Source organism: Bos indicus, chromosome 25 (assembly GCF_029378745.1).
Source record: "Bos indicus isolate NIAB-ARS_2022 breed Sahiwal x Tharparkar chromosome 25, NIAB-ARS_B.indTharparkar_mat_pri_1.0, whole genome shotgun sequence".
NCBI lineage: Eukaryota > Metazoa > Chordata > Mammalia > Artiodactyla > Bovidae > Bos > Bos indicus.
Genome location: NC_091784.1, coordinates 1,611,586 through 1,636,153, shown reverse-complemented (window position 1 = coordinate 1,636,153; position 24,568 = coordinate 1,611,586). Strand labels below are relative to the sequence as shown.

Sequence of the window (24,568 nt, the reverse complement as noted above, 5' to 3'; positions counted from 1 at the left end):
TTGCACACCCCTTCCTGAACAACTTCCTTTGCCGTCTCTCCCTTGGGGGACTCAGTTTAGTGTCCTGTCCGCAGGAGCCCCACCACCACCACCACCCTCGGAGGCCTCCATCACGTGTCCCTCTTGAACCTCCATCGCGCTCGTCTCTCTCCAAAATGATCTACTGGTCACTTGTTTCTCTGCTCTGCGGGTGCGCAACTGTGTCCCCCGCTGAGGGAGGTTCCGGGGCCTGGTACCCACAGGTGCGCGGAGGATGTGATGGCCGGGCGGTGAAGGGTGCCCGGCCGTCCGCTCCGCAGGAGGGGCCGGAAGGGGGAGGGTCGGACCGCTGGCGCCCAAGGGCTCGATTCTCTGGGCCCCGCTGGATTCGGGGTCCCCGCCACTCCTCCGAGGCAGTGCTCGCTCTAGCCTGGCTCTCCGTTCGCGGGCCTGGACCTTCCTTCGCCTCCCTCCTGCCCTCGCCGGCCCTCCTCTCCGCTCCCCGCCCCGCGCGCGCCGGGTTTGTTATTGTGCGGGCGCCCGTGGCAAGGGGGAGCGGGGGCGCGTGCCGGGCCGGCGCGTGGCCGTGGGCGCCGCGGCGGGAGCGCGCTGTGCGCGCGGGAGGGCGCGGCGGGGAGGGGCGGGGCTCGGCATCCTCGGCACCCCCGCCCCGGCTCGCCAGCCCGGATTGGCTACCGGCTCCGGGAGCGCGCGAGGGAGCGGCGCGTAAGGCCGGGCTGGGGGCGCGCGCGGCGCCGCCGGCGGCCGCGGAGGAGCGCGGGGAGGAGGGCGGAGGAGGAGCGCCGGGAGGAGGGCGAGGGGAGGGAGGAGGCGCCCGCCCGACTCCCTGCAAAGCGGCCTTATTTATCTGGGCACAGCCATAGCCTCCCCGGTGGGAGGCTCGGGGCGGCCGATCCTCTCCCACCGGGGAGCTCCTCTCGGGGGTGGGCAGCGGAGGGGCCCGGCCAGGCCGGACGCGGGGCGCGGGGCGCGGCCGGGCCCTGCCTGCCAGGCCAGCACCTCGGTCGCCTCCCTGCCTCGCCGGTGCCCATGCCGGGCTCCCCATGACGGGAGGACGCCCGGTGGACAGCGTGGCATGAGCCAGGAGCCCGGGCCGAGGTAAGGTGTGTGTGCCGGGCTAGGCTACAAGGCGGGGAGGGGGCAGGCCACAACACTGGGGAGGGGGCAGGCCACAGCACCGCGGAGGCCACAATGAGCAGGAGGCTGGGAAGGGTCTTGGGACAGCGCCGCCGCTGCCCCCCCGAGGGCTTACGTAACCGCAGCCCCTTCCCTGGCGGCTGCAGCTGGGCCTCCAGCCTGCCAGACCTTCCCCCAGCCCTCCACCCCAGTGGCTGCCTGGTTGAGGCCCGATCCCCATGGCAACTGGACCAAGGCTGTGGGTCGGTGCCACCGTGCTGTTCCCCCGTGGACTCCGAATTACAGGCCCCCAGCTGGGCTGCCTGGGCGAGCTCCTGGACCCCCCACAGCACTCAGGACTCCTCACCCCAGCACCATGAGCCCCTACACCTGGAGACAGGTGTTAGATACAGTTACACTCCAGGAGGAGCTTGTGAACGCGAGGCCCAGTGGCTGACCTGCCCCTGGACACCTGAGCCCGGCCCTGCATGGAGCTTCCACAGTGGGAGGTCGAGGGGAAGGGAGGGCGCTGGCCACGTGTGCTCTGGAGGAGGGGCTGGGCGCTGGCCAAGGCTGGAGGGCCCCAGAAGCAGAGCTGGGCACCCTGAGACTTGCTGGGGGAGGGTCTGTCCTTCTGGGGGTTTGAGTGGGTCGAGGAGTCCCCCACCCATGACCCAAGAAGGAGAGAAGGCCTGGCTGTTGGAACCTCCAGGAGCCTGCAGCCTGGCGGCCGCTCCTCCACCCCTCCCAGCCTCTGCACGGGAGGCTTTCCCTCCATGGACAAGGCCCATGGACCAGGGTCAACCCAGGCCCCCCTGGCGCCAGGCAGAGCCTGGGCCCCTTTCTTCCCACAGATGCCTTCGAAGGATGCTGGACGGCAGTCTTGGGGCAGGAGGCCTGGGCGGGTTGGGAGCCTGAGAGGTTTGGGGTCCCCCAGGGCAACCCACTGGCTCCACAGGAGGTGGCCCTGGGGCTGGCCGAGGCTATCTGGGGAGGAGGGGGATTCAAGGCCCAGTCCCAAACACAGGCAGAGTGGGGAGGCTGTGCAGGCCCCAGGGCACCCCAGGACTCACCTAGCCGGATGCCTGCTGCCTCTGTGGCCTGGCTCCCCCTCACCTGGGGCCCGGGGGGCCTCTGTCTCCCCTTGCTGTGGGCCAGGCCTACGGGCATCTCTGACGCTCCGGGGGTTCATGGGGCCGATGCCACCCTCCAGCTCACACCCACTTTTGGGGCACTCGCACAAGTCCTGTCGCCCACTAGTAAGAAGGGAACAAGTAGCTGGAGGTTGGAGCACCTGGACACTCAGGCCAGCTGGGCCCAGCCTCAAGAAGGGCTGCACTGCGGGGACCAGGGAGACATCTCGCCTGGAGGCTGGGGAAGGGGTTCCTGGGCTGGCGCTGTGAGCTGTCTGCAGCCCCCATCTCATCACACGTGGGAGCTGCTGCTGTGTCTGAGGGCTGGCTGGAGGGATGAGCGGAGGTGGCAGCGAAGCGGGTGGCCCGGAACCTCCCCTCCCAGTGGCCCGGGGGAGCCTCAGTCAGACCCACTGCAGAGGGTAGGCTTGGCCTCCCCTGGGCAGTGTTTGAGGCACTGGATGCACCAGGCCCTGGAGGGCATGGACCCTTCAGAGCAGAGAGGCCTGGAGCCTGGCACATACTCCCAGAGGCACCCGGTCCCACGTGGCTGAGCTGCCCTGAGCTTGGCCACAGGACATGCTCTGCTGGAGCGCCAACTCGGCTCTCTCTTGAGGCCCACGTGCTGCCTTTCCAGAGCCCTGGGCGCCCGGGTGGGGCAGCCCTCACCCCCAAGCATCTCTGAGCTGGGGGCGGGAGGGGAGCGCTGCTGCTAGGACGTGTGCAACGTGGTAGGGATGTACATGTGCCTGAGTCACAGAGCTTGTCATGGAATTTGTCAGCCCGCGCCGTGTCCCCAACCCCAAGCTACCCTGGTCGTCACCCCAGTCCCTGGGCCACCGCTGCAGGTTGACTTGATGTGAGCTACCCATGCCCTGTCTAGCTCGATGGCCCTCAGCCGGCAGGGGGAACTGGTCAGTGCAGGTTCTGTTGTATTAGACGGGCTATCAGGGGTGAGTGAACCTCTGAGCTGAGGACCATGATGGGTGGGTATGAGCAGTCCCAAAGATGAGTGTCTCAGTGGTCGACACGCAGCTTGCAGCTTCTGGAAGGAGAGCAGGGGCGTGACAGGGGGCACACTGGGAGAGACTCCCGGCCCAGGGCTCCAGGCTGGGAGAGCATAGGGACTGAACCAGAACAGAGCAGAGAAAGGAGGCAGCAGCAGCGGGCGGGGTGGGGGTGGGGGTGGGGGCGCAGGGTTGCACTCTGGACAGCCATGCCTGGCCTGAGTCTTAGGAGTAGGACAGCTGGAGGACTTGGGGTCAAATCCTAGCTTTGTGCAACTTCTGAAAATGCACTCTGAACCTTGCTATCCTGGCTTGTGTGTGATGGGCTGAGATCAGCAGTGCAGTGGGAGGACGTGGCGCTCAGAAGCTTCCCTCCCTTCTAATGCTTCCTGTCCCCTTCCCCCTGGTCCGGCCAGACCATGGGGAACAGGCAGCCAGCACCCTCAACCCTGCAGCCCTCAAGGGGGGGGACTTGGCCAAAAAGGAGACACAAGCCGTCCCCTTCCCGAAGGTCTGAGTAAAGGTACAGCCCGCCCCAAGCCCCAGGGTCTTGGGAGCCTTCTCAGAGACCCTGGCATCACTCTTTCCCTCCCTCATGGACACCGGCCTCTGTCACAACCTGGACTGAAGAGCTGAGCCACAGTTGAGCCCTTCCGTCAACTGCCCTCCATCCCACCTCCGGGGAAGCTGCACCCCTTTCTACGTGACCCTGATCATTGGGCTGGCATTCTTCATTCACTCAGCCACCCAGCCAGCATGCTGTCTGTCCTCAGGAGAGACAGACAGGTAGACAGTGATGACAGTCCATGTCATGGCGGACATCTGGAGATGCTTTCAGGCCAGGGGTCCCACGGGGAGAGGCAGGGCAGTGCTCACACCAAAGGATAGAACAGGAGGAGCTTGCGGGGTTAAGGATCCTGGAGGCTTCCTGAGCAAGCAGGGGACCAGCATGTGCCTGGGCAGAGGGGGAGAAGAGTACAGGACAGCAGGTCTCACTGAACTGTAGGGTCAGTCTGGAAAGGGGTTGGAAGTGAGGCTCTTAGGTGGACTTGCTGGGTCTCAGCGCCCAGTGACTTCATCTATAGAAGAGGCAGCTCCTCAGGAAACCCCAGCATGGCCATCTCCAGACCTGGAAGCCACCAAGGTCTGGAGTCCTTGCAGGACTCACAGTGCTCCCCAGGTGCCCTCTGGCCCCCACGGTTCCCGTGAGTCTTCTGGGGAAGCAGAGGCCTGGTTTGCTCTCCTTGATTCACCTCTGGCTCAGGCTGGTGAAGACAAGAAGCTAAACTAGTGACTACCTTACTCCTCCTGTGGTGAACCAGGAGCCTGGAGCCCCTGCAGCCATCATAGGAGAAGCCCTCCCCCAGAATCCCACTCCTCATGGAGACACAGCACACCAGGGGCTGAGGCTGAGAATAGTGCAAGCCTGACTGTCTTATTTTAAAAGACTCTTTCCCTGCGCCTTAGCTGCTGGTGCTGCTCCCTAAAGGGGAGTAGTCCCCAGGGGATTGGCTGCCCCGCCCCGTCCTGACAGGAAGTCCTGACAGGAAGACCAGGCGGGTCCTCCTGGACACACTAGGTGCAGTGGGGGCAGGTGCCAAGAAGGCAGAGATTGCAACCTGTCTTCTGGGTCAGAGGGTCAGAACCAGGCTGAGGGGCCCTTGTCCCAGCCCCCCAGGGGCCTCTTGCCTCACCGGCAGGAAGACCCATTTCTGATTTGAGCATTGTCCCAAAGCCCTGACCCCTGAGCTAAGGTGTGGCTGTTTCCAGTTTCGAACTGAAGATCTAGGGCTCAGACTAAGTCAACGAGGCTGGAGGGTGAGGAGCAGCTGGAGCGCAAGACCATGGACACGGTCGGGGAGCAGCAGGCCTGCTCTGTGGGAAGGAGGCTCAAACCCAGAACGTAGCGGGTGGGGAGGCTAACCGACAGGTGGACCAGGGGCTGTGGAAAGAGGGGCGGCCAGGTCTCGGACACTCCCTGCAAGCTGCTGTAAGCTCTTTTCCGTGGATGGGCTCCACCCAGAGGTCTGGGGGGTGGGGATGGGATTGTGGGTGTATGCAAATGTGAGCTGCTGTGGGGGACGGAAGGGAGCCCCGCGGATGCCCGGGGCATACACGTGATCCCCCCGACTCAGGCTCCACGTGCGCACCCATGGCTGGGAGAATTTTCAACCTAAATCGGCACTGCTCTTGAGTTATTTCTCCCTTGGTGCCGCCTCCGCCGCCTCCTCCTCCGGATCTTAGCTGGGCGGGCGTCTTCTCCCCCCTCCCCCCGCAAGCCTTCCGGGCCCCTCCCAGCCGAGCTGAGTTTGCCGGGCCGTACCCTCCCCGCCGCGCGCTGCCGCTGTCCGTGGTGGCGCGGCCCGGCCCGGCCCCGGAGCCCGCACGAGGCGGCTGCGGGGGCGCTGTCCATGGTGCTGCCGCCGCCGGGCGCGCCCTGCTCTGGGACACAGAAGGTATTCAGACAGGGGCTGCCCCTCTAACCAGCATAGCTCGCACGAGGGAATTGCCAGGATGCTCTCCCCTCTGGCCCCAGGATGGGGGGGGGGGCACTTGTAGGCTTCATACTGTCCCTTCATGCGGCGCTGTTGTCCCAGGATGGCCCCTCCTATGTACTGGCATTAAGGGGTCTGGCTACCCCTGCCACTGTGGGCAACTGTAACTCCTGGGAGCCTCAGGTTCCTGGTCTGAAAACGGTGCTCACAGCAGTGCTTTCCCCTGTGCCCCCCAGCCGGGCAGTTGTGAGGCTGACATACACTATTACCCCAGTGGGCACTCGGCACGTGCTGTTAGGGATGTCGTGTATCAGCCCAGGTGAGGAATGCAACTACCTGGTCATGGCCTGCAGTGAACGGGCAGCCAAGGTGTGGGGGTCTCCTCTTCGGGCGTGGACTGGCAGCCTGAAGGTTCATGACTATCAGGGCATGAAGGCCTTTGGACTCAAAGCTGAGCTTGCAGCCACGAGGGCCACGTGTCCCAGTTAGACCCTTGGGCCCAGCCCAGGATGCATCCTTCCCAGATGTGGAATGCCGGCAAGTGTTGTCCTGTTCAGGGCTTGGGAACCAGTGGAGGTGTGATGCTGGGAAGGGCAGGGCAGGGAAGGACCACTGGCTCCCCTCCCCCTCGGGCCAGCAAGCTCACTCTGAGCCATGCCCTTGGTCCTCTTCTCATGCTGTTCCATGGGGCATATCGTCACCCCCAGGCTTTGAAGTGAGGAAAGTGAGGCTTGGAGCAGGGAAATGGCTCCCCAAGGCCACACAGCGATTTGGGATGAGCCACTGGGTACCCACCTCCAAGCTGAGTGTCAGAGGTGGGGACGGGCAGGAAATCTGGAATGAGAGGCAGATGGTAGCCCTGTGAGGGACCCACTGCCTCTTCTCTCTGGGGTCATCTGCATCCAGTGCCCTCTGCCACCCATTCACAGCCTTGGAGGCCTGAGCAGGGGAATGGGGGATGGTCTCAGTCCCACCCTGTGGGAAGATCCCTACACATAGCCTTTTTCAGCCAGTTCTGTGCCTGTGTCTTGGCTCCACCACTTACTGTGACCTCAGGCAAGCAATTCATGCTGCCTCAAGCTATGGTTTCCTCTTCTGTACAATGGGTACAATCATCAAAGCATTGTCCTCCATTGGTTGAGTGGGAGATTAAGGAAACGATATGTGTGCAGGGCTCATTGTGCTGGCATCACCATGAGCACCCTGGGAAGACACTTGCCCTTTCTCTGGGTATGTTCTGAGCCACAGAACCTCCTGCAGCCACAGAGATTCTCAGTGCATGCGCCTCAGATGGAGCACTTAAACCACTCCAGAGAGCTACACAGGTGTGACATAGAGGAGTGGCCAGAGAATGCCCCAAACCCTCAGTTCCCCAGCCTTGCCTGGCAGAGAGAGGCCTGGCAGGTGCCGATGGTGGGCAGCAGAGGTGAAGGGGACAGTCACCAGCGAGTGTTCCTCCACCTCTGTTCTGTCCATAGAACCTGGGGGTCAAAAAGCTCTGTGGTGGGTGGAGGTTGAGCTCAGTGCATACAGTAGGTGCTCAGGAGTGTTGTAGTCGTGACCAGCCCTGCCTTCCTGCACCTGCTCAGTCAGGGAGTCAGGGCTTACACTCAGACCCTTTCTGTTGGGCGTTTCTGGGAATGGCCTGGGAGGGGATGCCGGGGCGGGGGGGTGGGGGGGGTAGGGCGGAGCCTAGTCCTCCCGCGCAGGACTCACTGCCGTCTCCTGGACCCTGTCTGCAGCCCGAGCGAGGAAGATGTCGAGCCCGGGTGTCAACGGCGACCCCAAGCCTCCATGCTTGCCTCGCAATGGCCTGGTGAAACTGCCGGGCCAGCCCAATGGCCTGGGTGCAGCCAGCATCACCAAGGGCACGCCAGCTGCCAAGAACCGCCCTTGCCAGCCACCCCCGCCCACCCTCCCACCACCCAGCCTGGCTGCCCCGCCGCCCCGGGCTGCTCTGGCTGGGGGCCTGTGCCCCCAGGCAGGGCTCCCCCTTGGTGGACCAGCCTTAGCCCCAGTGTCTGGGCCCCCAGCAGAGCGACCGCCCCTGGCCACAGATGAGAAGATCCTCAATGGCCTCTTCTGGTACTTCTCGGCCTGCGAGAAGTGTGTGCTGGCGCAGGTGTGCAAGGCCTGGAGGCGTGTGCTCTACCAGCCCAAGTTCTGGGCGGGCCTCACGCCTGTGCTGCACGCCAAGGAGCTCTACACAGTGCTGCCTGGAGGGGAGAAGGAGTTCGTGAACCTGCAGGGCTTCGCAGCACGTGGCTTTGAGGGTTTCTGCCTGGTGGGCGTCTCTGACTTGGACATCTGTGAGTTCATCGACAACTACGCGCTCTCCAAGAAGGGTGTCAAGGCCATGAGCCTCAAGCGCTCCACCATCACTGACGCCGGCCTGGAGGTGCGCACTGCCATGGGCCCAGAGGAGCAAGGGCTGGGGGCTGGGCCAGGCAGTAGCCACTCAGCACATGTGTGTTGTGGGGGGTGGGGCGGTGAGGAAGAAGCTTTCACACACAAGCGGCAAAGTGGCTGAGGGTGGGGCTGGTGCCCTGAGGAGTGTGGCTGTGGGGTGGGGGGAACAGGGCTGGCTACTTAGTTTCGGGGATCTAGTTCAAAATGAAAATTTGGGTCCTTTGCTCAAAGATAACTAAGGATTTCAAGACAGTAACAGCAAAGCAGGGGCTTCCCAGGTGGCGCTAGTGCTAAAGAACCCACCTGCCAATGGAGGAGACAGCTTCAGTCCCTGGGTTGGGAAGATCCCCTGGAGGAGGATATGGCAACCCATTCTAGTATTCCTGCCTGGAGAATCCCATGGACAGAGGTTGCAGAGTTGGACACAACTCAACTGACTTAGCACTCATGCATGCAACAGCAAAGCAGACAAATGTGAGACCCTGCATGCCGAGGATGCTGGAGGAGGTGGGAGAAGCAGGGGCAAAGGTCAGAGGAGCAGCTGTGGAGGTGGCCCCTTCCCCAGGAAGGGGACTCTAATCATCACATCATTAACACCAAGGGCTCTGAGCACCTGCTCGGGCCTGGCCCCGGACTCCCAGATCCCCTGTGCCCTGCCTCCTCCCTTAGAATGTTGTTTACATGTAATGAACACACTGTAAAGTGCACTTGGCAGAGTCCAGCTTGATGGATGTTGACACCCTCTGCACCCTCAAGAACACAGCTTCCTGCCCCTCAGCGGGCTCCTTCCACCCTGTCTGCTATCAGCCACCATGCCCATGGGGAGGCTCATGCTTGGGAAACCACGGTAGGCTTGAGCCCCATGGAGGCCTCCTGACCCCCCCCCGACCCTGCACCTGTCCACAGGTGATGCTGGAGCAGATGCAGGGCGTGGTGCGCCTGGAGCTGTCAGGTTGCAACGACTTCACCGAGGCTGGGCTGTGGTCCAGCCTGAGCGCGCGGATCACCTCGCTGAGCGTGAGCGACTGCATCAACGTGGCCGACGACGCGATCGCGGCCATCTCACAGCTGCTGCCAAACCTAGCCGAGCTGAGCTTGCAGGCCTACCACGTGACGGACACAGCCCTGGCCTACTTCACAGCGCGCCAGGGCCACAGCACGCACACACTGCGCCTGCTCTCCTGCTGGGAGATCACCAACCACGGCGTGGTCAACGTGGTGCATAGCCTGCCCAACCTCACCGCGCTCAGCCTCTCTGGCTGCTCCAAGGTCACGGACGACGGCGTGGAGCTTGTGGCCGAGAACCTGCGGAAGCTCCGCAGCCTCGACCTCTCCTGGTGCCCGCGCATCACTGACATGGCGCTCGAGTATGTGGCCTGCGACCTGCATCGCCTGGAGGAGCTCGTGCTGGACAGGTGTGCACGGCCCCACCCCTAGGCCACGGAGGGCAGGGCCAGGCAAGGCTGCTGGACCTCTAAGAAGGGAGCCTAGTGGACAAACCTGTAGTTAGAGGGGGGCTGCAGCGAGGGGGGCGGGGCCCTCAGAGGCTAGCCTAGTGTGGACTATAACACGGGGGCGGGGCTGAGCAGTGCCCGCCACCCCCCACCGCCCCCGGGAATATGACCTAGCGGCCAGTTGGGGGCGGAGCCTGGGTGGCGCGCGGCACGGTAGGGCAGGAAGGTAGCTCAGCTCCGGGCGTCTGGGGCGGAAAAGGAGGAAGGGGCCAGAGCTGAGGGGCGGGGACAGGTGTTTTGAAGGTGGGCAACCCCTTCTGTTGCGACCACAGGTGTGTACGCATCACGGACACTGGCCTCAGCTATTTGTCCACCATGTCGTCCCTCCGCAGCCTCTACCTGCGATGGTGCTGCCAGGTATCAGCCCTCCATGCCTCCAGAGACTAGGGAGTAGCGAGGGAGGTGGGGGGCGCGGGGAAAGCCCGCACCCAGATATGCCGCTGACCTGTAAGGAAGCCCACTCAGATCCTGTAAGGAAGTCTGGGATCCCTTCACACCCAAGCGGCGCGCATGGAGTCCCCAGGGCCCTCAGCGACTCCGTGGGGACCTGAGAACCTACCCCCTTCCCCCTACGGCCTGACGCTAGGAGTGGGGCTCCCTCGAGGCGGGAACGGAAATAGCTAACTCGCCCCGCTCTCCCGCCCAGGTGCAGGACTTCGGGCTGAAGCACCTCCTGGCCATGAGGAGTCTGCGTCTCTTGTCTCTGGCAGGTGAGCCCCTGTGCCGCCCTCCTGGGCAGTGGCCACTCATCCCCACCTAGGCCGACTCCGCCAGCAGTGCCGGGACCCTCGTGCAGACCCACGCCTGGTGTTGACTCACGGCGGCCCAGATCCCACCCGGCCAGAGGCGGAGTCTCGCCTGGTCCGGGCCCCGCCCTGGTCACGCCCACTAAGCCCCGCCCCTCCGCAGGCTGTCCGCTGCTGACCGCCACCGGGCTGTCGGGCCTGGTGCAGCTGCAGGACCTGGAGGAGCTGGAGCTGACCAACTGCCCCGGAGCCACCCCCGAGCTCTTCAAGTACTTCTCGCAGCACCTGCCCCGCTGCCTCGTCGTCGAGTAGTCGGGGCCTCCCGGCCCTCGGCCCCTCGCTCTCCTCCCCGCCCCGCCCCGAGCAAGGAGGGCGGCGGGCGGGCCAGCCCCGCGCACGCACGCACGCACGCTCGGGGAATTTGTGCATGCCCCTCGCGCCCGCAACTGCACGCCCGCCCTTCGCCACGCCACAGTCGCCTCCATCGTTCGCCCGCCCGCCGGAGGCGGAGCGCTGGGGCTCGGTCCTGGGGGCGCTTTGAGCTCGCCAGACGGCCGCCCCTACCGCCTTCTCCGCCACACCCCGCTCTGTCTCCCCACCCCGGGCAGGGCCCAGGGGGATTGAGGGGAGCTGGGTCCCCTAGGACACAGGGGCCCGGAAGAGCCCCCAGGGCTTCCCGCATCTTCCACTGCACAGCGCCTGGAGCCCTCCGAGGGGTGCGAGGGGAAACAGGCCGCCGCCAAAGCCATGGCCCGCCCAGGAGCCCAAGTCCCGCCCGCCCTTCCCCAGCTCATGCCAGCCTGACCCTCAGCGACCTCCCCTCTTCCTTGCCGCTGTGTGAGAGAGGCCCGGCTCGCCCCACCCCACCCACAGACCTAAGGTCCTCGGACCCTGGCCAGGCTAGGGCAGAACTGGATTAGGAGAGGGGCCACCGGGCTGACAGTGACCTTGGCATAATCAACATTAGCCCAGCTGGCCCCAGTCCACTTCAACTCAGGGGTGGCATAGCTACCTTGAGAGGCTTGCAGCTGGAGCGACCATTAGGGCCTGCAGGCCTTGGGAGCAGTCCTGAGTGGACCCTGCCCTGCAACCCCTGTAGCCAGCTGGGCCCAGGCCCCTCAGCGCAACGCTTCATCCTGGGCAGGTCTCCACCAGGTGGAAGCTGGGAAAGGGGGCCCTAGCCAGTGACCAATCTTCCAGTGACCAGCTCCCCCTCAACACCCAAAGGGAGGGCTCCTTTCTAGCCACAGCCTCCCTCTCCCCAGCTTCCCAGACTTCTACCTGCCCACATGGGCGCACCGTGTTCTGTCTAGTCCCAACACACCTGGAAGTCCTGGGGTGCTGGCCCATCTTGGCGATTGCTGAGGAGGGGGCTGGGACCCCTTTCCATCCCAACCTTGAGCACCCACACCCTATCTTGGGACACTCCCCCCGCCCCCAATCTGGTTGGAAGAGAGTAGCCAGTTTCCAGAGAGCCAGAGAGTGACAGAGAGAGAGAGAGAAAGAGAAAGAGCGAGTGAGAGATGCTGTTGAAGACAGACAGTTCAACAGCCCAAAGATTTCCCTGCCCCTGGAGTGCTGGCCAGAGGCTCCAGGGCTGAGATGGTCAGGAGCCAGTTTCTTCAGCCCCGCCTCCCCACAGCTCCCAGTGGGGAGGGGCAGCTGTCCATTTGTCCAAAGTATTAATGCAACTGAAGCTGTGATATTTCCAACGACTGTAGGAGGAAAAATTAGGGGGACAGAGGAAAACAAAACCAACCAACCCCTAAAATCATTTTCTTATTGTACATAACGACCTCATTCTCCTGTATATGCGGAAGATATAACCTTATATTTGGTAAGTGTTTCTTGTGCTATTTTATCACGTGACCTGTTTATAAAAATATATATTAAAAAAGTTGTAAAAACACATGTCTGAATTGTTTTTAGGTCATCACACCATGGTGGGGAAGGTGTTATCTGTCCTGAGTGGCCCAAGTCTGAATTTTTGTGCACCCCTCATCAGGTTTATTGGTTCTTTTAATAAACATGCAGAGACTGGTAACACTGTGCCAGGCTGGAAACCCAGCAGTGACCACCACAGAAGGCCCCTAACCTCTTACTGTGTCAGCGGGGAGAGACACTAAAATCATTACATATAACAGTCCTTCCAAAATATCTAGGATATAGCCCATTCTTCCAAGGGCAAAAATGAGGGCTGCTAGGGGTATCCTTGGAGAAGGAAATGGCAACCCACTCCAGTGTTCTCTCCTGGAGAATCCCAGGGACGGGGGAGCCTGGTGGGCTGCCGTCTATGGGGTCGCACAGAGTCGGACACGACTGAAGCGACTTAGAAGCAGAAGCAGCAGCAGCAGCAGCAGGGGTATCCTAGACGATCACACAGAGCAGCAAGCACCGGCCAGGGCGCATAGCCAGCAAAGAAAGGGCGGCTCAGAGAGGGTCACTGATTGAACCGTTTGTGTGAACAGGTCCAGTCAGGCACCAGAGCTCTTGGAGACAGACGGATGCGAGTTCACACTCGTGTGAAACAGATGTAATCAGTATACCAGGTTGTGACGAGCGCCGTGGAGGCCACTTAGATGGGGTGGCCGGGGAAGGCCTCTAAAAACGTGCCATTTAAGCTGAACTCTGAGGGATGAGGAGAATTGTTCCGGGGAGGACAACGAGCGAGCACGCGCGATGACCGTGAGGCAGGCAAGGGCGCAGCCGGCTGGGAGCCGCCGTGGCGGGAGCTGCGCGGAGGGGACGGGGCCGGGAGCTCGGGATTTGCCTCCCAGCGCGGTGAGGACGTGTGGGGAGGCCCGCAGGCCGAAGAGTCCCTGGCTGTGTGGAGCTCAGATGAGGCGGGAGGAGGGACCCCTGGAGAGCCGCTAGGAAGCTGTTCCCGAGTACCGAAGAGGGCGAAAAAGAAGGCGGAGACGGAGGAGGGGTGTGGGGCTAGCCTGGGGATGCCTGGGCTTGCTGATGGACCGTGGGGCAGAGATGAGCACTAGCGTTAAAATAGCACGAGTAAAAGAGGAAGAGGAAGAATACCGGAGGCGGAACCGGCGGAGCCTCTACCCCACCTCTGCTCTCCCCTCCGCCTCCAAGGCGCGCTCCCGTCCCGGAACGTTTGTGGTGTGGGCACCCGCTTCCAGCGCGGGGCTGGAAAGAAAAGGACCACGTTCGGCGGGGGGCGGGACGGAAACGGGCTGCTTCCGGCGCGGCCGTTCCTCCCCTGCCCGGCAGTTTCGGGAAATGGCTCATGTGCCCGCGGAAGGAGAGACTTCTCCGTTCCTCCGGTTCCCTCTGACCCTCGCGCCTCTGTAGTCTGTGTTTTCTGGGCGTCTCTGGTCTTCCTGCCCCCTTTCCAGAGGCCGGCTGTGCACGGTGGGAGCCATCTGGTTTCCCTGGCGGGACTGACTGCCCGAAGGTCCAGTGACCATCCTGATTTGGCAGTTAGGGGGTTGGAGAATTGGCCTGGCCTGGGGCTGACCAGGTAAGGTCTCCTCCAGAAGTCAGACATGGGGCTGGCTAGCCTCAGGGCAGCCATGGCGCCCTCCGTCTGCCCGGTGAGGGTGATGGAACTTGCCTATCAGACCGACTAACGGTGGACTCCCCTGGACTAAGCAGTTTTGGAGGAACCACCCAGGGTGAAGGGTCTGAGTGGCCACGCCCCTGCCGCCAGGCTGACCAGCCCTGCCCACCTCACTGATCTGTCCTCGCCACTCGTGCAGCCATGGAGAAGATGTCCCGCGTGACCACGGCCCTCGGTGGGAGCGTGCTGACTGGCCGCACCATGCACTGCCATCTGGATGCTCCGGCCAACGCCATCAGCGTGTGCCGTGACGCGGCCCAAGTGGTCGTAGCAGGCCGCAGCATCTTCAAGATCTATGCCATTGAGGAGGAGCAGTTTGTGGAGAAGCTGAACCTGCGCGTGGGCCGCAAGCCCTCCCTCAACCTGAGCTGTGCAGACGTTGTCTGGCACCAGATGGACGAGAACCTGCTGGCCACGGCTGCCACCAACGGCGTGGTGGTCACCTGGAACCTGGGCCGGCCGTCCCGCAACAAGCAGGACCAGCTGTTCACGGAGCACAAGCGTACAGTGAACAAAGTGTGCTTCCACCCCACTGAGGCCCACGTGCTGCTCAGCGGCTCCCAGGATGGCTTCATGAAGTGCTTTGACCTGCGCAGGAAGGACTCTGTCAGCACCTTCTCGGGTGAGGCCCTGGGAGGCAGGTCAGGCAGGTGTGCATCTCTGCAGGTGGCCGACCTGTCTAGGCAGGTTAAGAAGCGCTGTTTGTCAGAGGCCCTCAGGTGTGCTCCCAGAGGGCTTCCTGGAGGAGGAGCCAGCTGAGCTGGCACTGGAGGAGGGGGTGGAGGTCAGCAGGGAAGGGGCAGGGGTGGGCCTGGTGGAAGTGTGAGGGGTATGTGGAGTGTGGGCACAGCGTTGATGCACTTGCGGGGCCAGCAGGAGTCGAGGGTAGTGTGGGATCAGGGAGAGGGCAAATGGGTGGCTGCCCTGGCAGCTGAGCCTTCTCTCGCCATGCCTCAGAGCTCCAGGCCACCTCATTGCATGAAGTCTGCTTCCAGGGTCCTCAGCCCAGGGAAGCAGTGGGGAGTGGGGCATTGCCTGGTTCCTCCCCCCTCAAGTTCCCTTCCCAGCAGGTCCAGCTCTTGACACCCCCGCCTTGAGCCAGCTTACCTTTTTACCTCGATGAGACCAAATGAAGGACAGGGCAGAGCCCTCAGATAATCAGGGAGCATCTTACGACAGTCCTTGAGCTCCCTGTGCGGGGGAAAGCTGGATGCTGCATTCGAAGTCTCCTGGTGTGGTGGTCCTCAGGGCTAGACGTGTCCCCTCAAGGTCTCCAGTCCTTGGGGGCTGGCCAGCCTGGCAGCTCCAGCTCAAGGTGTAGGGCCTGGGCAGAGCCTGGGGCATTCTATCCCTGCCTCCTGGGGCCTGAGGTTTCCAGAGGATTGTGTTCGGCCCACCAAGGCTCCTGTTCACACAGTGCTCTGACACCTGGTCCTGAAGCCGTGACAGCTTTGCACGAGGACGGATGTCAGATGCAGAATCCAGAGAAAATCAAGGTCCAGGAGTCTGTTAAAAACCACCCGATGCCTGGTGTCCCTCTCACCTGCCTAGGCTATTATCTGCTTTGCCATGCCTCTCTTTGCCCCTGTCCACTCTGGACAGGCCTTGGCAGTGTCTACACCACCCTCCAGGCCTTCTGGTCTGGGCCATGGGCAGGAATGCAGCACCAGCCCACATCCATTCCAAGGAATCCCCATTGGTTGCTTGCTTTCCCTCCTGGAGCTCCTGTGGGCCACCCTGTCCCCCACCCTCAACCTTCTCCCTCCACTAATGTCCACTCACAGGCCAGTCTGAGAGTGTGCGTGACGTCCAGTTCAGCATCCGAGACTACTTCACCTTCGCGTCCACCTTCGAGAATGGCAACGTGCAGCTCTGGGACATTCGGCGGCCTGACCGCTGTGAGCGAATGTTCACAGCCCACAATGGGCCTGTATTCTGCTGTGACTGGCACCCCGAGGACAGGTGTGGGCTGGGGGCCAGGGCAGCGGGGCAGGGTGGGTGGGCTTGTGGAAGGGCTCTCTGACTGCCTCAAGACCTGTGAGACAGAGTGGGGAGCCCTCCCACCCCGAAAGAGGTCACTGAGGACTTCCTGGGCCTTCCCCAGGGGCTGGCTGGCCACAGGTGGGCGTGACAAGATGGTGAAGGTCTGGGACATGGCCACACACCGTGCCAAGGAGGTGCACTGTGTGCAGACCATCGCCTCCGTGGCCAGAGTCAAGTGGAGGCCTGAGTGCCGCCACCACCTCGCCACGTGCTCCATGATGGTGGACCACAATGTCTACGTGTGGGACGTGCGCCGGCCCTTTGTGCCTGCCGCCATGTTTGAGGAGCACCGGGACGTCACGACGGGCATCGCCTGGCGCCACCCGCATGACCCCTCGTTCCTGCTCTCCGGCTCCAAGGACAGCACTCTGTGTCAGCACCTGTTCCGCGACGCCAGCCAGCCTGTTGAGCGTGCCAACCCTGAGGGCCTCTGCTACGGCCTCTTTGGGGACCTGGCCTTCGCAGCCAAGGAGAGCCTCGTGGCCACCGAGTCGGGGCGCAAACCCTACGCTGGGGATCGGCGCCACCCCATCTTCTTCAAGCGCAAGCTGGACCCTGCCGAGCCCTTTGCGGGCCTCGCCTCCAGTGCCCTCAATGTCTTTGAGATAGAACCCGGCAGCGGCAGCATGAGCTGGTTCGTGGATACAGCCGAGCGTTACGCCCTGGCCGGCCGACCACTGGCTGAGCTCTGTGACCACAACGCGAAAGTGGCTCGAGAGCTTGGCCGTAACCAGGTACACAGGGTGGGCTGAGGGCTAGGATCTTGGTACAGGGCCTGGCACTCCTCTGACAGCTGCGGCTGGACCGTGCCGAGTTCAGAGTTCAGCTCTGGCTGAGGACACCCCCAGCTTGCCCCAGTAACAGAGTGTCCAGAGCCCCAGGAGTGGGCCAGATGCCAGTGCCATTCCTGGGGTGCAGGCCTGGGTGTTGTGGGGTCTTGGCCCCTCTTGGCTTGTCCTTGCTTCTAGACTTCCCAGGATGTCCGGCCCTACAGAGAATGTCCACATTGCCTTGCTCATCATCTCCCTGGGACCTCAGGCCCATTTCCATGTTTCCTCTGCCCCTACAGGATGGAGGCTAGGTTTTTTGTTTTTCCTATGGGCCTTGGCTTCCCACCTGGGGTGGGCCAGGACGTTGGGTCCCTGGGGCAGCTGAAAGCTGAGGGTTTGTGGTTCTATCCAGGCAGAGGGGAGCCTGTGCAGGCCTCCAGGGACCCAGGACCCCCATGAGTGACTAGTGCCTACCCCTAGGTGGCTCAGACGTGGACCATGCTCCGGATCATCTACTGTAGTCCTGGTCTGGTGCCCACCACCAATCTCAACCACAGCATGGGCAAGGGCAGCTCCTGTGGCCTGCCCCTCATGAACAGGTAGACACCTGGGGGCGGCTCTCCCCAGAGGGTGGGACTGCTGGTGCCTACCCACCCATCGGCCCTCCCTGCCTCCAGTTTCAACCTGAAGGATATGGCCCCAGGACTGGGCAGTGAGACTCGGCTGGACCGCAGCAAGGGTGATACACGGAGCGACACAGTGCTGCTGGACTCCTCAGCCACACTCATAACCAATGAAGGTAGGGTGGGGGCTGGCAGAGGGCCTTCATGGGATTGGGAATGGGTCTCCAAGCGTGAGGCAGTCCTGGAATGCTCTCCCTCCCTCCCTTGGACAGATAACGAGGAGACTGAGGGCAGCGATGTGCCCACTGATTACCTGCTGGGCGACGTGGAAGGTGAGGACGATGAGCTTTACCTGTTGGATCCGGAACACGCACACTGTAAGTGGGGGTGTTTCGGGGAAGGGGTGGAGTGGGGCTGGGAGGCGGGGCCAGAGCCTGCCTACCCTTCCTGCCCCTATGTCATAGCGGAGGAGCCCGAGTATGTGCTGCCCCAGGAGGCCTTCCCGCTGCGCCACGAGATTGTGGATACCCCGCCGGGGCCCGAGCACCTGCAGGACAAGGCCGACTCTCCCCACGTGAGCGGCAGTGAGGCAGATGCAGCCTCCCTGGTGCCTGTGGACTCCTCCTTCTCACTCATCTCGGTCTCGCACGCGCTGTGCGACAGCCGCCTGCCGCCCGACTTCTTCAGCGCCCTAGTGTGTGACATGCTGCGCTTCTATGCCGAGCAGGGTGATGTGCAGATGGCCGTGTCCGTGCTCATTGTGCTGGGTGAGCGCGTGCGCAAGGACATCGACGAGCAGACCCAGGTGGGTGACAGGGTCTGGGGGTCTTCCTGGAGCAGCTGCCACCCCGAGGACTGCCCCTGCACGCCCCGCCTACACCTGCACCTGTGTCTATGCCCAGGGAACCCCGGGTTCTTACTCCGCCCTCCCCGCCCTGCCCACCAGGAGCACTGGTACACGTCCTACATCGACCTGCTGCAGCGCTTCTGCCTCTGGAACGTGTCCAATCAAGTGGTCAAGCTCAGCACCAGCCGCGCCATCAGCTGCCTCAACCAGGCCTCCACCACCCTGCATGTCAACTGCAGCCACTGCAAGCGGCCCATGAGCAGCCGGGGCTGGGTGTGCGACCGCTGCCGCCGCTGCGCCAGCATGTGCGCCGTCTGCCACCACGTGGTCAAGGGGCTCTTCGTGTGGTGCCAGGGCTGTAGTCACGGCGGCCACCTGCAGCACATCATGAAGTGGCTGGAGGGCAGCTCCCACTGCCCCGCCGGCTGCGGCCACCTGTGCGAGTACTCCTGACCCGCTGCCGGGCTGGTGGGGATGGGCTTGTGAACCAAATAAAGGACGCGGGAGGCATTCTGAGCGGCTTGTTACCTGCTCGTGTCGCTTGGGGTCAGCTGCCGGCGCGGCCTACTTTACCGGGCGGAGGGCGGGGCCTCCGCGGCGCAGTAGCCAATAGCATCCCTTGGAGCGGCCCTCGCCCCTCCTCCCGGAAGCGCCCCCCTCCTTCTGGGCCGAAGGAAGCGGCTCCCCAGCCGGTCGGTGGCCTCACGGAGGCACTCCCGGCGTGCCTCGCGGCTGCAAGCTCATGGCGCTGGAGGCGCGGCCGCTTCTGTGGCTCGCGCTCTGGACGCTGGCGGTTCCCGCCCGGAGCTTCGGGAAGGACGCCGACGGAGGGTGGTGAGCGGCGCCGGGTGGCCGGGTGGGGCGAAGCGGGGCGGGGAGCGCAGCGGGGCGGCCGACAAAGTGAGCCGCTGTGTCGGCAGGCGACGGCCCGGACCGGGGGCGCCGGCGGCCGTGACGGAAGAGGAGCACTGCACTGTGGAGCGCCGGGCTGACCTCAGCTACGCCGAGTTCGTGCAGCGGTACTTGCGGCCTCCTTCGGGGCCACACCTCCCGGAAACCTGTGCCTAGAGCCGTCCCCTGCACCGCCGAGGCCGCTTCCCCTTGAGCCCCTTCGAGCGCGTGTGGGCGGGAGCCGAGGGTGGGCGAGGGTCAGACCTGGCTGTGACCCTGCCCTTCCTTTTAGCTACGCCTTTTCCAGACCTGTCATCCTGCAGGGGCTCACCGACAACTCGGTGAGTATTCACGCCCCTCTCGACGACCACTCGCCAGTGCAGGGCCCCGCCCCGAAGTCCTTTCTCTACCTCCGCAGAGGTTCCGGGACCTGTGCACCCGTCAGAGGCTGCTGGCCTCCTTTGGAGACAGCGTGGTCCGGTTGAGCACCGCCAACACCTACTCCTACCAGAAAGGTGAGCTGCCCCACCCTGCAGCCCAGCCTACTTGCCAGCACCTTGCAGGCAGCACCAACTAGTCCTGACCAACGCCTTTCAAACTGCAGTGGACCTGCCCTTTGAGAAGTATGTGGAGCAGATGCTGCACCCCCAGGACCCCATCTCCATGGGCAATGGTGAGCCAGACAGGTGACCATGGGTGTGTGTGGGGGGTGACTTGGAGATCCCTGTGTCCTGTGTTTTCCGCTGGCAGACACGCTGTACTTCTTTGGGGATAACAACTTCACTGAATGGGCCTCCCTCTTTCGGCACTATTCTCCACCTCCGTTCAGCCTGCTGGGTACAACTCCTGCTTACAGCTTTGGAATTGCAGGTGGGTGCCCTGCAGGACAAAGGGACTTGGGGGCTGGGTTGGGGAGGATTAAGCTTGGTAACCAGGTGCTCGTAACTCGCCCCACAGGAGCTGGCTCTGGGGTGCCCTTCCACTGGCATGGACCCGGGTTCTCGGAGGTGATCTATGGCCGCAAGGTCAGCACAGGGTGCGGGCTGAGACTCTGGGTTCACTGACCAAAATACAAAGCATAACTTTGCTGCTCCTCCCCACCCCCCAGCGCTGGTTTCTGTACCCTCCTGAGAAGACACCCGAATTCCACCCTAACAAAACCACACTGGCCTGGCTCCGGGACACATACCCAGCCCTGACACCATCTGCACGGCCCCTGGAATGCACTATCCAGGCTGGTGAGGTCAGTGGCTGGCAGGCAGGGGCCAGGCTGAGCGGGGCCAAAGATCCCCAACCAACCCATCAACCCACATGTCCCCCCCACCCCTCACCAGGTGCTGTATTTCCCTGACCGATGGTGGCATGCCACACTCAACCTCGACACCAGCGTCTTCATCTCTACCTTCCTCGGTTAGCCAAAGGGGGTGGCTGGCGAGCCCACTGCACACCAGCACACATCCCTGCAGTGCTCACAGGTTTTATTACAGGGACAGAGGTGGTGGCAGCAGCCTCAGCCCAACCCACCTCAGCCCCCCTTTCCGGCCCAGGAGGAGGATGAGAGGTGCGTTGCCCAGCAGAACTGATGGGGGTGGGGTTGGGGACACCAGGGTAGGGATCCAGGGACACAAACTATGTACAGAAAACTAGGGGCTACTGCCCCAAGGCCCTCCTGAGCTAGGGTACCGGGCAAGGCAGGTGGGTGGCCCATACACCCACCCTGCTCAGTAATCCTCTACCCAGCCATTCTCAGAGATGAAGGCATCGATGACCTCTTTCATGGCCAAGTTGGGGATGAGCTGTTCCTGGGTCAGGGGGCTCCGAGTCACAGGGTCAAAATGGCCCACGCGCTGTAGTGACGACAGGATCAGAATTAGGAGCTGCTCAGGGTGTGTGGGTCCTGCTGCCAACACCCATAGGCCCTCACCTGCAGGTGCTCCTCGATGTCCTTGCGGTCGTACGTGATGCCGCTGGGCGTGATGCAGGGCTCCCGCATCAGCTCAAAGCTGATCTTGCCGCACAGGTAGTCGGGGATGTCTCGCTTCTGCAGCACACAGGGTTGGATCAGGTCAGGGGCTGGGAAGGGACACTGCTCCGGCTACCCACAGGCCCCAGAAGACGGGCAGCTCACCTTTCTCTTCTCATCTACCTGGGAGAAGAGCTCGTCCATGTCTGCCAAGTACTTGTCCTGCAAAGAACCAAGCAGCCACTTGTGGGCCTGACACCCCTCTCCCCTCCCCAGGCACCGAGACACACAGACCCAACAGGAGCTGGGGGACCTCACATCACAGCACACACACACACAGAGGAACCACACTTGGGCTGGGGCACCCTCACATGCTTGGCTTCAATGCAGGCCTGCTGGGCCCGTATGTGGCTGTCGTCCTCGTCACCCTCGTGGTTCCGCTGACACTCTTCCAGTTCCCTGGGGGTTGACCAAAAGGTGATCAGAGATGGGTCTGGCCAGGGACAGTCAGACTCCACTCCAGTCTTAGGATCATTCAGGCCTCATTCCCCTCCATCTCCTGTGTGCCAGAGTTGACCTTCAATAAACACCTGTGTTCACACCTCAGAGTTAACCTAAAAGTGGTGACTCGAGGGGGGGAGCCCACCTCTCACGCTCAGCCACAATGAGCCGTGTAAGATAAGAGTGCAACTCATTTTCCTGGTGGATGCGTCGCTCCTCAATGCTGTTCCAGCGCTTTTTCTTTGCGATGCGCAGAGCACTGGGGATGTCATCCCCAAAGTTGAGCCGCTGCTCCTTGGCCAGGTTGTAGGCTGGGGGATAGAGTATTTGGGTAAACTTCAACCAGTCCACCCACCTGGTCCCAGGCACCCTGGAACCGGCTAGCCTATAAGCCCACCTCGCTGCAGGTTGGCAATAGCCTCATCATAGCTTTCCATCTCCAGCTGGCATTGCCCCAGGAAGAAGTGTGCCTTCACAGACTGCCCGTCCAGCTCCAGGGCGCGCCGACAGTCAGCCAGGGCTTGCTCGTGCTGCTGCATCTTCAGGTAGCACAGTGCCCGGTTGGTGTAATACACTGCCACCAAGGGGTTCCGGGTCTGGGGACCAAGGCCGGACCAGCCGGCATGAGGGAGTGAGCTCAGCCTGCCCACTCTGTCCCAACTTGAGGCCCACAGTTGGAACCAAGACACTAGCGTTTTCTCAGCTTCCAAGCCCTTGGGTTCTGAGGGAGGGTGAAGCCTACGTGAGCCCACTCTCTTGGACTCCAATGAGTCTTGTGAGGTAGCTTTCCCAGACTCGTGGAAGTGCCCAGCATCGCGTTTGACTCCTCAAGGAGCAAGGGTGCCTGGTCCCCAGCCCAGTGGGCCTCGAAAACCTACAGTTCCCACCCAACACAGTTCTCTGGCAGCCCGCACTGGCTTGGGAAAGGCGCGGCCTCGGCCCCAGACCCCAAGCACCCACCCCCTCCCTCCGAAAGTCTGGCGGGCACGGCCTGACATGTTCTGGAGAGGGCGCGGGGCAGAAGCCGCACCCCGGCCCCTCCCCTGGCTCAGACGCCAAGCCCCTCCCGCAGCGCGGGCGCACTCACGATGGCGCGGCCGTAGCAGGCCGCCGCCTCCGGGTACTTGCGGCCCACGAAGAGCCGGTTGCCCTGCTCCTTGAGCTCCTGTGCGCTCGGGCTCTTCTCGGGGCTGGCGCCGCCGGCGCCCAGCCGTGCGCCGCCCTCCTTCTCCTCCTTGCCCTTCATGGCGCCGCGCGGCACCGCCTGGGCTCCGCTCCCAGGCTCCGCGCCCAGCCCGCCCTGCGCCCGCAGCCCGAGCCCGCGATCCGCTCGGGCCCGGTCCAGCGCTCCGCCACCGGAACTTCCGGTCTGCAGGTAGGCGGGGCCAGCGGAGCGGACCGCCGCGCGGGTGGGCGGGGCCGCGCGTGCCCTCGGCGCGCTGCGGGGGCGGGGCCGGCGGGGAGCGTGACTCTCTGGCAACGCGACGCGACGTCGAGGCTTGCGAAGCGCCGGGTCACACGGCCAGACGCTCGCCGCGGCAGTGCTCCGAGGCCCCGCCCGGCGCGTGGAGATGGCCGCGGCCGGCGGGCTCTGGAGCTGTGAGGACCCGAGCCGCTGGGCCGCGGTCTTGGAGTGCCGCGGGGCGGTGCTGGGGGCGCGCGCGGGTCCCCAGGGGCGGCTGGAAGCGCTGGACCAGTGGTAGGGCGGAGGGGGCAGGGGCGGGCGGGCCGAGCCCCGTGGCCCAGATTCCGTAGCGCCGCCTTCCCCCAGGTACCGAGAGGAGCTGCCCGCGGCCATCGGGGCCCGCGCGGAGAAGCACGTGACACGAGACGAGCTGGAGCGGCTGCTGGCGTGGAAACTAGCGGTAAGGCTTCCCACGTGGGGCGCGGCACAGCCACGTGGGCGGGGTTTCTCTGGGGGCGCACCCTCGTGGCAGTCTTGAGGGGGCTCCTGACGAGGGCCACCACTCGTGACACCCGACTCGACCTGGCCACAGAGGGGCCGCTTCCGACCGCGCCTGCAGCAACTCGTGGCCGCCAACTCTCCGGAGCTGGTGGTGCAGCATTCGGCCGCCGCCTTCCGCCTTCTGCCAGACATGTACGCAGCGGTCATGGCTCTGTGCGCCCTCCGTGGCGTGGGCCCGGCTACCGCCTCGGGTTAGTCGGGAAAGCTGAACCGCCCCCGGGCAGGGTCGCGGGCGGAACCTGGCCTGTTAGTGTCCTTATCCATGAAATGGTCCGATGGCCAGATACATGATACAGGAGAGTTGCTGGGGACAGCAGCCCCAGGCCCAGGCGGGGCTGAGTGCTGTCCATTCACTGCCCACAGCGGTACTGGCTGCTGGAGCTCCTGAGGTGGCAGCCTTCATGTCTGAGGAGGCAGTGGCCGCAGTGCCCGGCCTGCCCGCCCTGCAGTACACCGTCAAGCACTACCTGCTCTACTTGAGCCGGGTGCAGGAGCGTGCAACAGCCTTGAGCCAAGGTGCGGAGACCACGGGCGGCCAGGGTGGTCACGGAGAGCTCTCTCTGACAGTAGGAAGATCGGTATCTCTGAGCCCCAGACTCCCTCTGCCCTTCTCTAGGCAGTGCGTCTGGGCTGTGGACCCCGCACCATGTGGAGACGGCCCTGTGGACCTGGGCTGTAGGGCGGAAGATGTGCCCGGACCTGCTGCCCAACCTGAGTCCCAGCCCGGTCCCCGCTGAGGACACCAGGCCAGCCAAGAAGCGCAGGACCCAGGCTGAGTGACTTGGCTGCGGCCCAGAGCCTGTTCACCTGCCCTGTGATCTCAGGCCGTATGTCTCTGGACAGGAGGCTGGCCGACCAGGAAGCTGGTTGCTGTTGAAGCTCAATAAATGCCTGCTGAACTGACACCTGAATGTGAGGCCCACAGCCCCTCCCCAGGGCTCCCGGCTCCCACAGACACAGCTCATGC

The 24,568-nt window shown here is 63.4% G+C and overlaps 5 protein-coding genes across 12 annotated transcripts; 4 read left to right on the top strand and 1 right to left on the bottom strand.

The window, feature by feature from the left end:
- Window positions 1-772: 772 nt before the first annotated feature.
- FBXL16 (F-box and leucine rich repeat protein 16) lies at window positions 773-12,329 on the top strand. Of its 2 annotated transcripts, none has more exons than XM_019987415.2 (6): window positions 773-1,098; window positions 7,494-8,149; window positions 9,067-9,575; window positions 9,947-10,031; window positions 10,321-10,384; window positions 10,584-12,329. In XM_019987415.2, the coding sequence occupies exons 2-6, from the start codon at window positions 7,508-7,510 to the stop codon at window positions 10,730-10,732; spliced, it is 1,449 nt and encodes a 482-aa protein (XP_019842974.2). In that variant the 5' UTR covers window positions 773-1,098; window positions 7,494-7,507; the 3' UTR covers window positions 10,733-12,329. The 2 variants fall into 2 exon arrangements, with proteins under 2 accessions (XP_019842974.2, XP_070635456.1); XM_070779355.1 differs by having other exon boundaries at window positions 773-1,103.
- A 614-nt stretch (window positions 12,330-12,943) lies between these two features.
- On the top strand, window positions 12,944-18,796 carry WDR24 (WD repeat domain 24). Of its 2 annotated transcripts, XM_019987414.2 has the most exons (9): window positions 12,944-13,898; window positions 14,137-14,619; window positions 15,782-15,959; window positions 16,102-16,774; window positions 17,291-17,409; window positions 17,488-17,609; window positions 17,706-17,810; window positions 17,898-18,238; window positions 18,380-18,796. In XM_019987414.2, exons 2-9 carry the CDS (start codon window positions 14,139-14,141, stop codon window positions 18,731-18,733), a joined length of 2,373 nt encoding a protein of 790 aa, XP_019842973.1. In that variant the 5' UTR covers window positions 12,944-13,898; window positions 14,137-14,138; the 3' UTR covers window positions 18,734-18,796. The 2 variants fall into 2 exon arrangements, with proteins under 2 accessions (XP_019842973.1, XP_019842972.1); XM_019987413.2 differs by having other exon boundaries at window positions 12,946-14,619.
- Window positions 18,797-18,837: 41 nt separating this feature from the next.
- On the top strand, window positions 18,838-21,740 carry JMJD8 (jumonji domain containing 8). Of its 6 annotated transcripts, none has more exons than XM_070779364.1 (11): window positions 18,927-19,114; window positions 19,201-19,299; window positions 19,464-19,512; window positions 19,590-19,686; window positions 19,776-19,844; window positions 19,922-20,041; window positions 20,129-20,196; window positions 20,280-20,414; window positions 20,506-20,581; window positions 20,659-20,732; window positions 21,277-21,740. In XM_070779364.1, the coding sequence occupies exons 1-10, from the start codon at window positions 19,023-19,025 to the stop codon at window positions 20,727-20,729; spliced, it is 876 nt and encodes a 291-aa protein (XP_070635465.1). In that variant the 5' UTR covers window positions 18,927-19,022; the 3' UTR covers window positions 20,730-20,732; window positions 21,277-21,740. The 6 variants fall into 6 exon arrangements, with proteins under 6 accessions (XP_070635468.1, XP_070635467.1, XP_070635466.1 ...); XM_070779363.1 differs by having other exon boundaries at window positions 18,928-19,114; window positions 21,192-21,740; XM_019987419.2 differs by having other exon boundaries at window positions 18,929-19,114; window positions 21,411-21,740.
- STUB1 (STIP1 homology and U-box containing protein 1) lies at window positions 20,633-22,997 on the bottom strand. Its single transcript, XM_070779354.1, has 7 exons — window positions 22,723-22,997; window positions 22,033-22,231; window positions 21,781-21,946; window positions 21,506-21,593; window positions 21,300-21,356; window positions 21,096-21,212; window positions 20,633-21,018 (listed from the first exon to the last, which is right to left on the bottom strand). Exons 1-7 carry the CDS (start codon window positions 22,879-22,881, stop codon window positions 20,893-20,895), a joined length of 912 nt encoding a protein of 303 aa, XP_070635455.1. The 5' UTR covers window positions 22,882-22,997; the 3' UTR covers window positions 20,633-20,892.
- A 125-nt stretch (window positions 22,998-23,122) lies between these two features.
- LOC109578342 (uncharacterized) lies at window positions 23,123-24,504 on the top strand. The gene is made up of 5 exons (XM_019987423.2): window positions 23,123-23,334; window positions 23,407-23,500; window positions 23,633-23,792; window positions 23,965-24,117; window positions 24,218-24,504. Exons 1-5 carry the CDS (start codon window positions 23,207-23,209, stop codon window positions 24,379-24,381), a joined length of 699 nt encoding a protein of 232 aa, XP_019842982.2. The 5' UTR covers window positions 23,123-23,206; the 3' UTR covers window positions 24,382-24,504.
- Window positions 24,505-24,568: the final 64 nt, after the last annotated feature.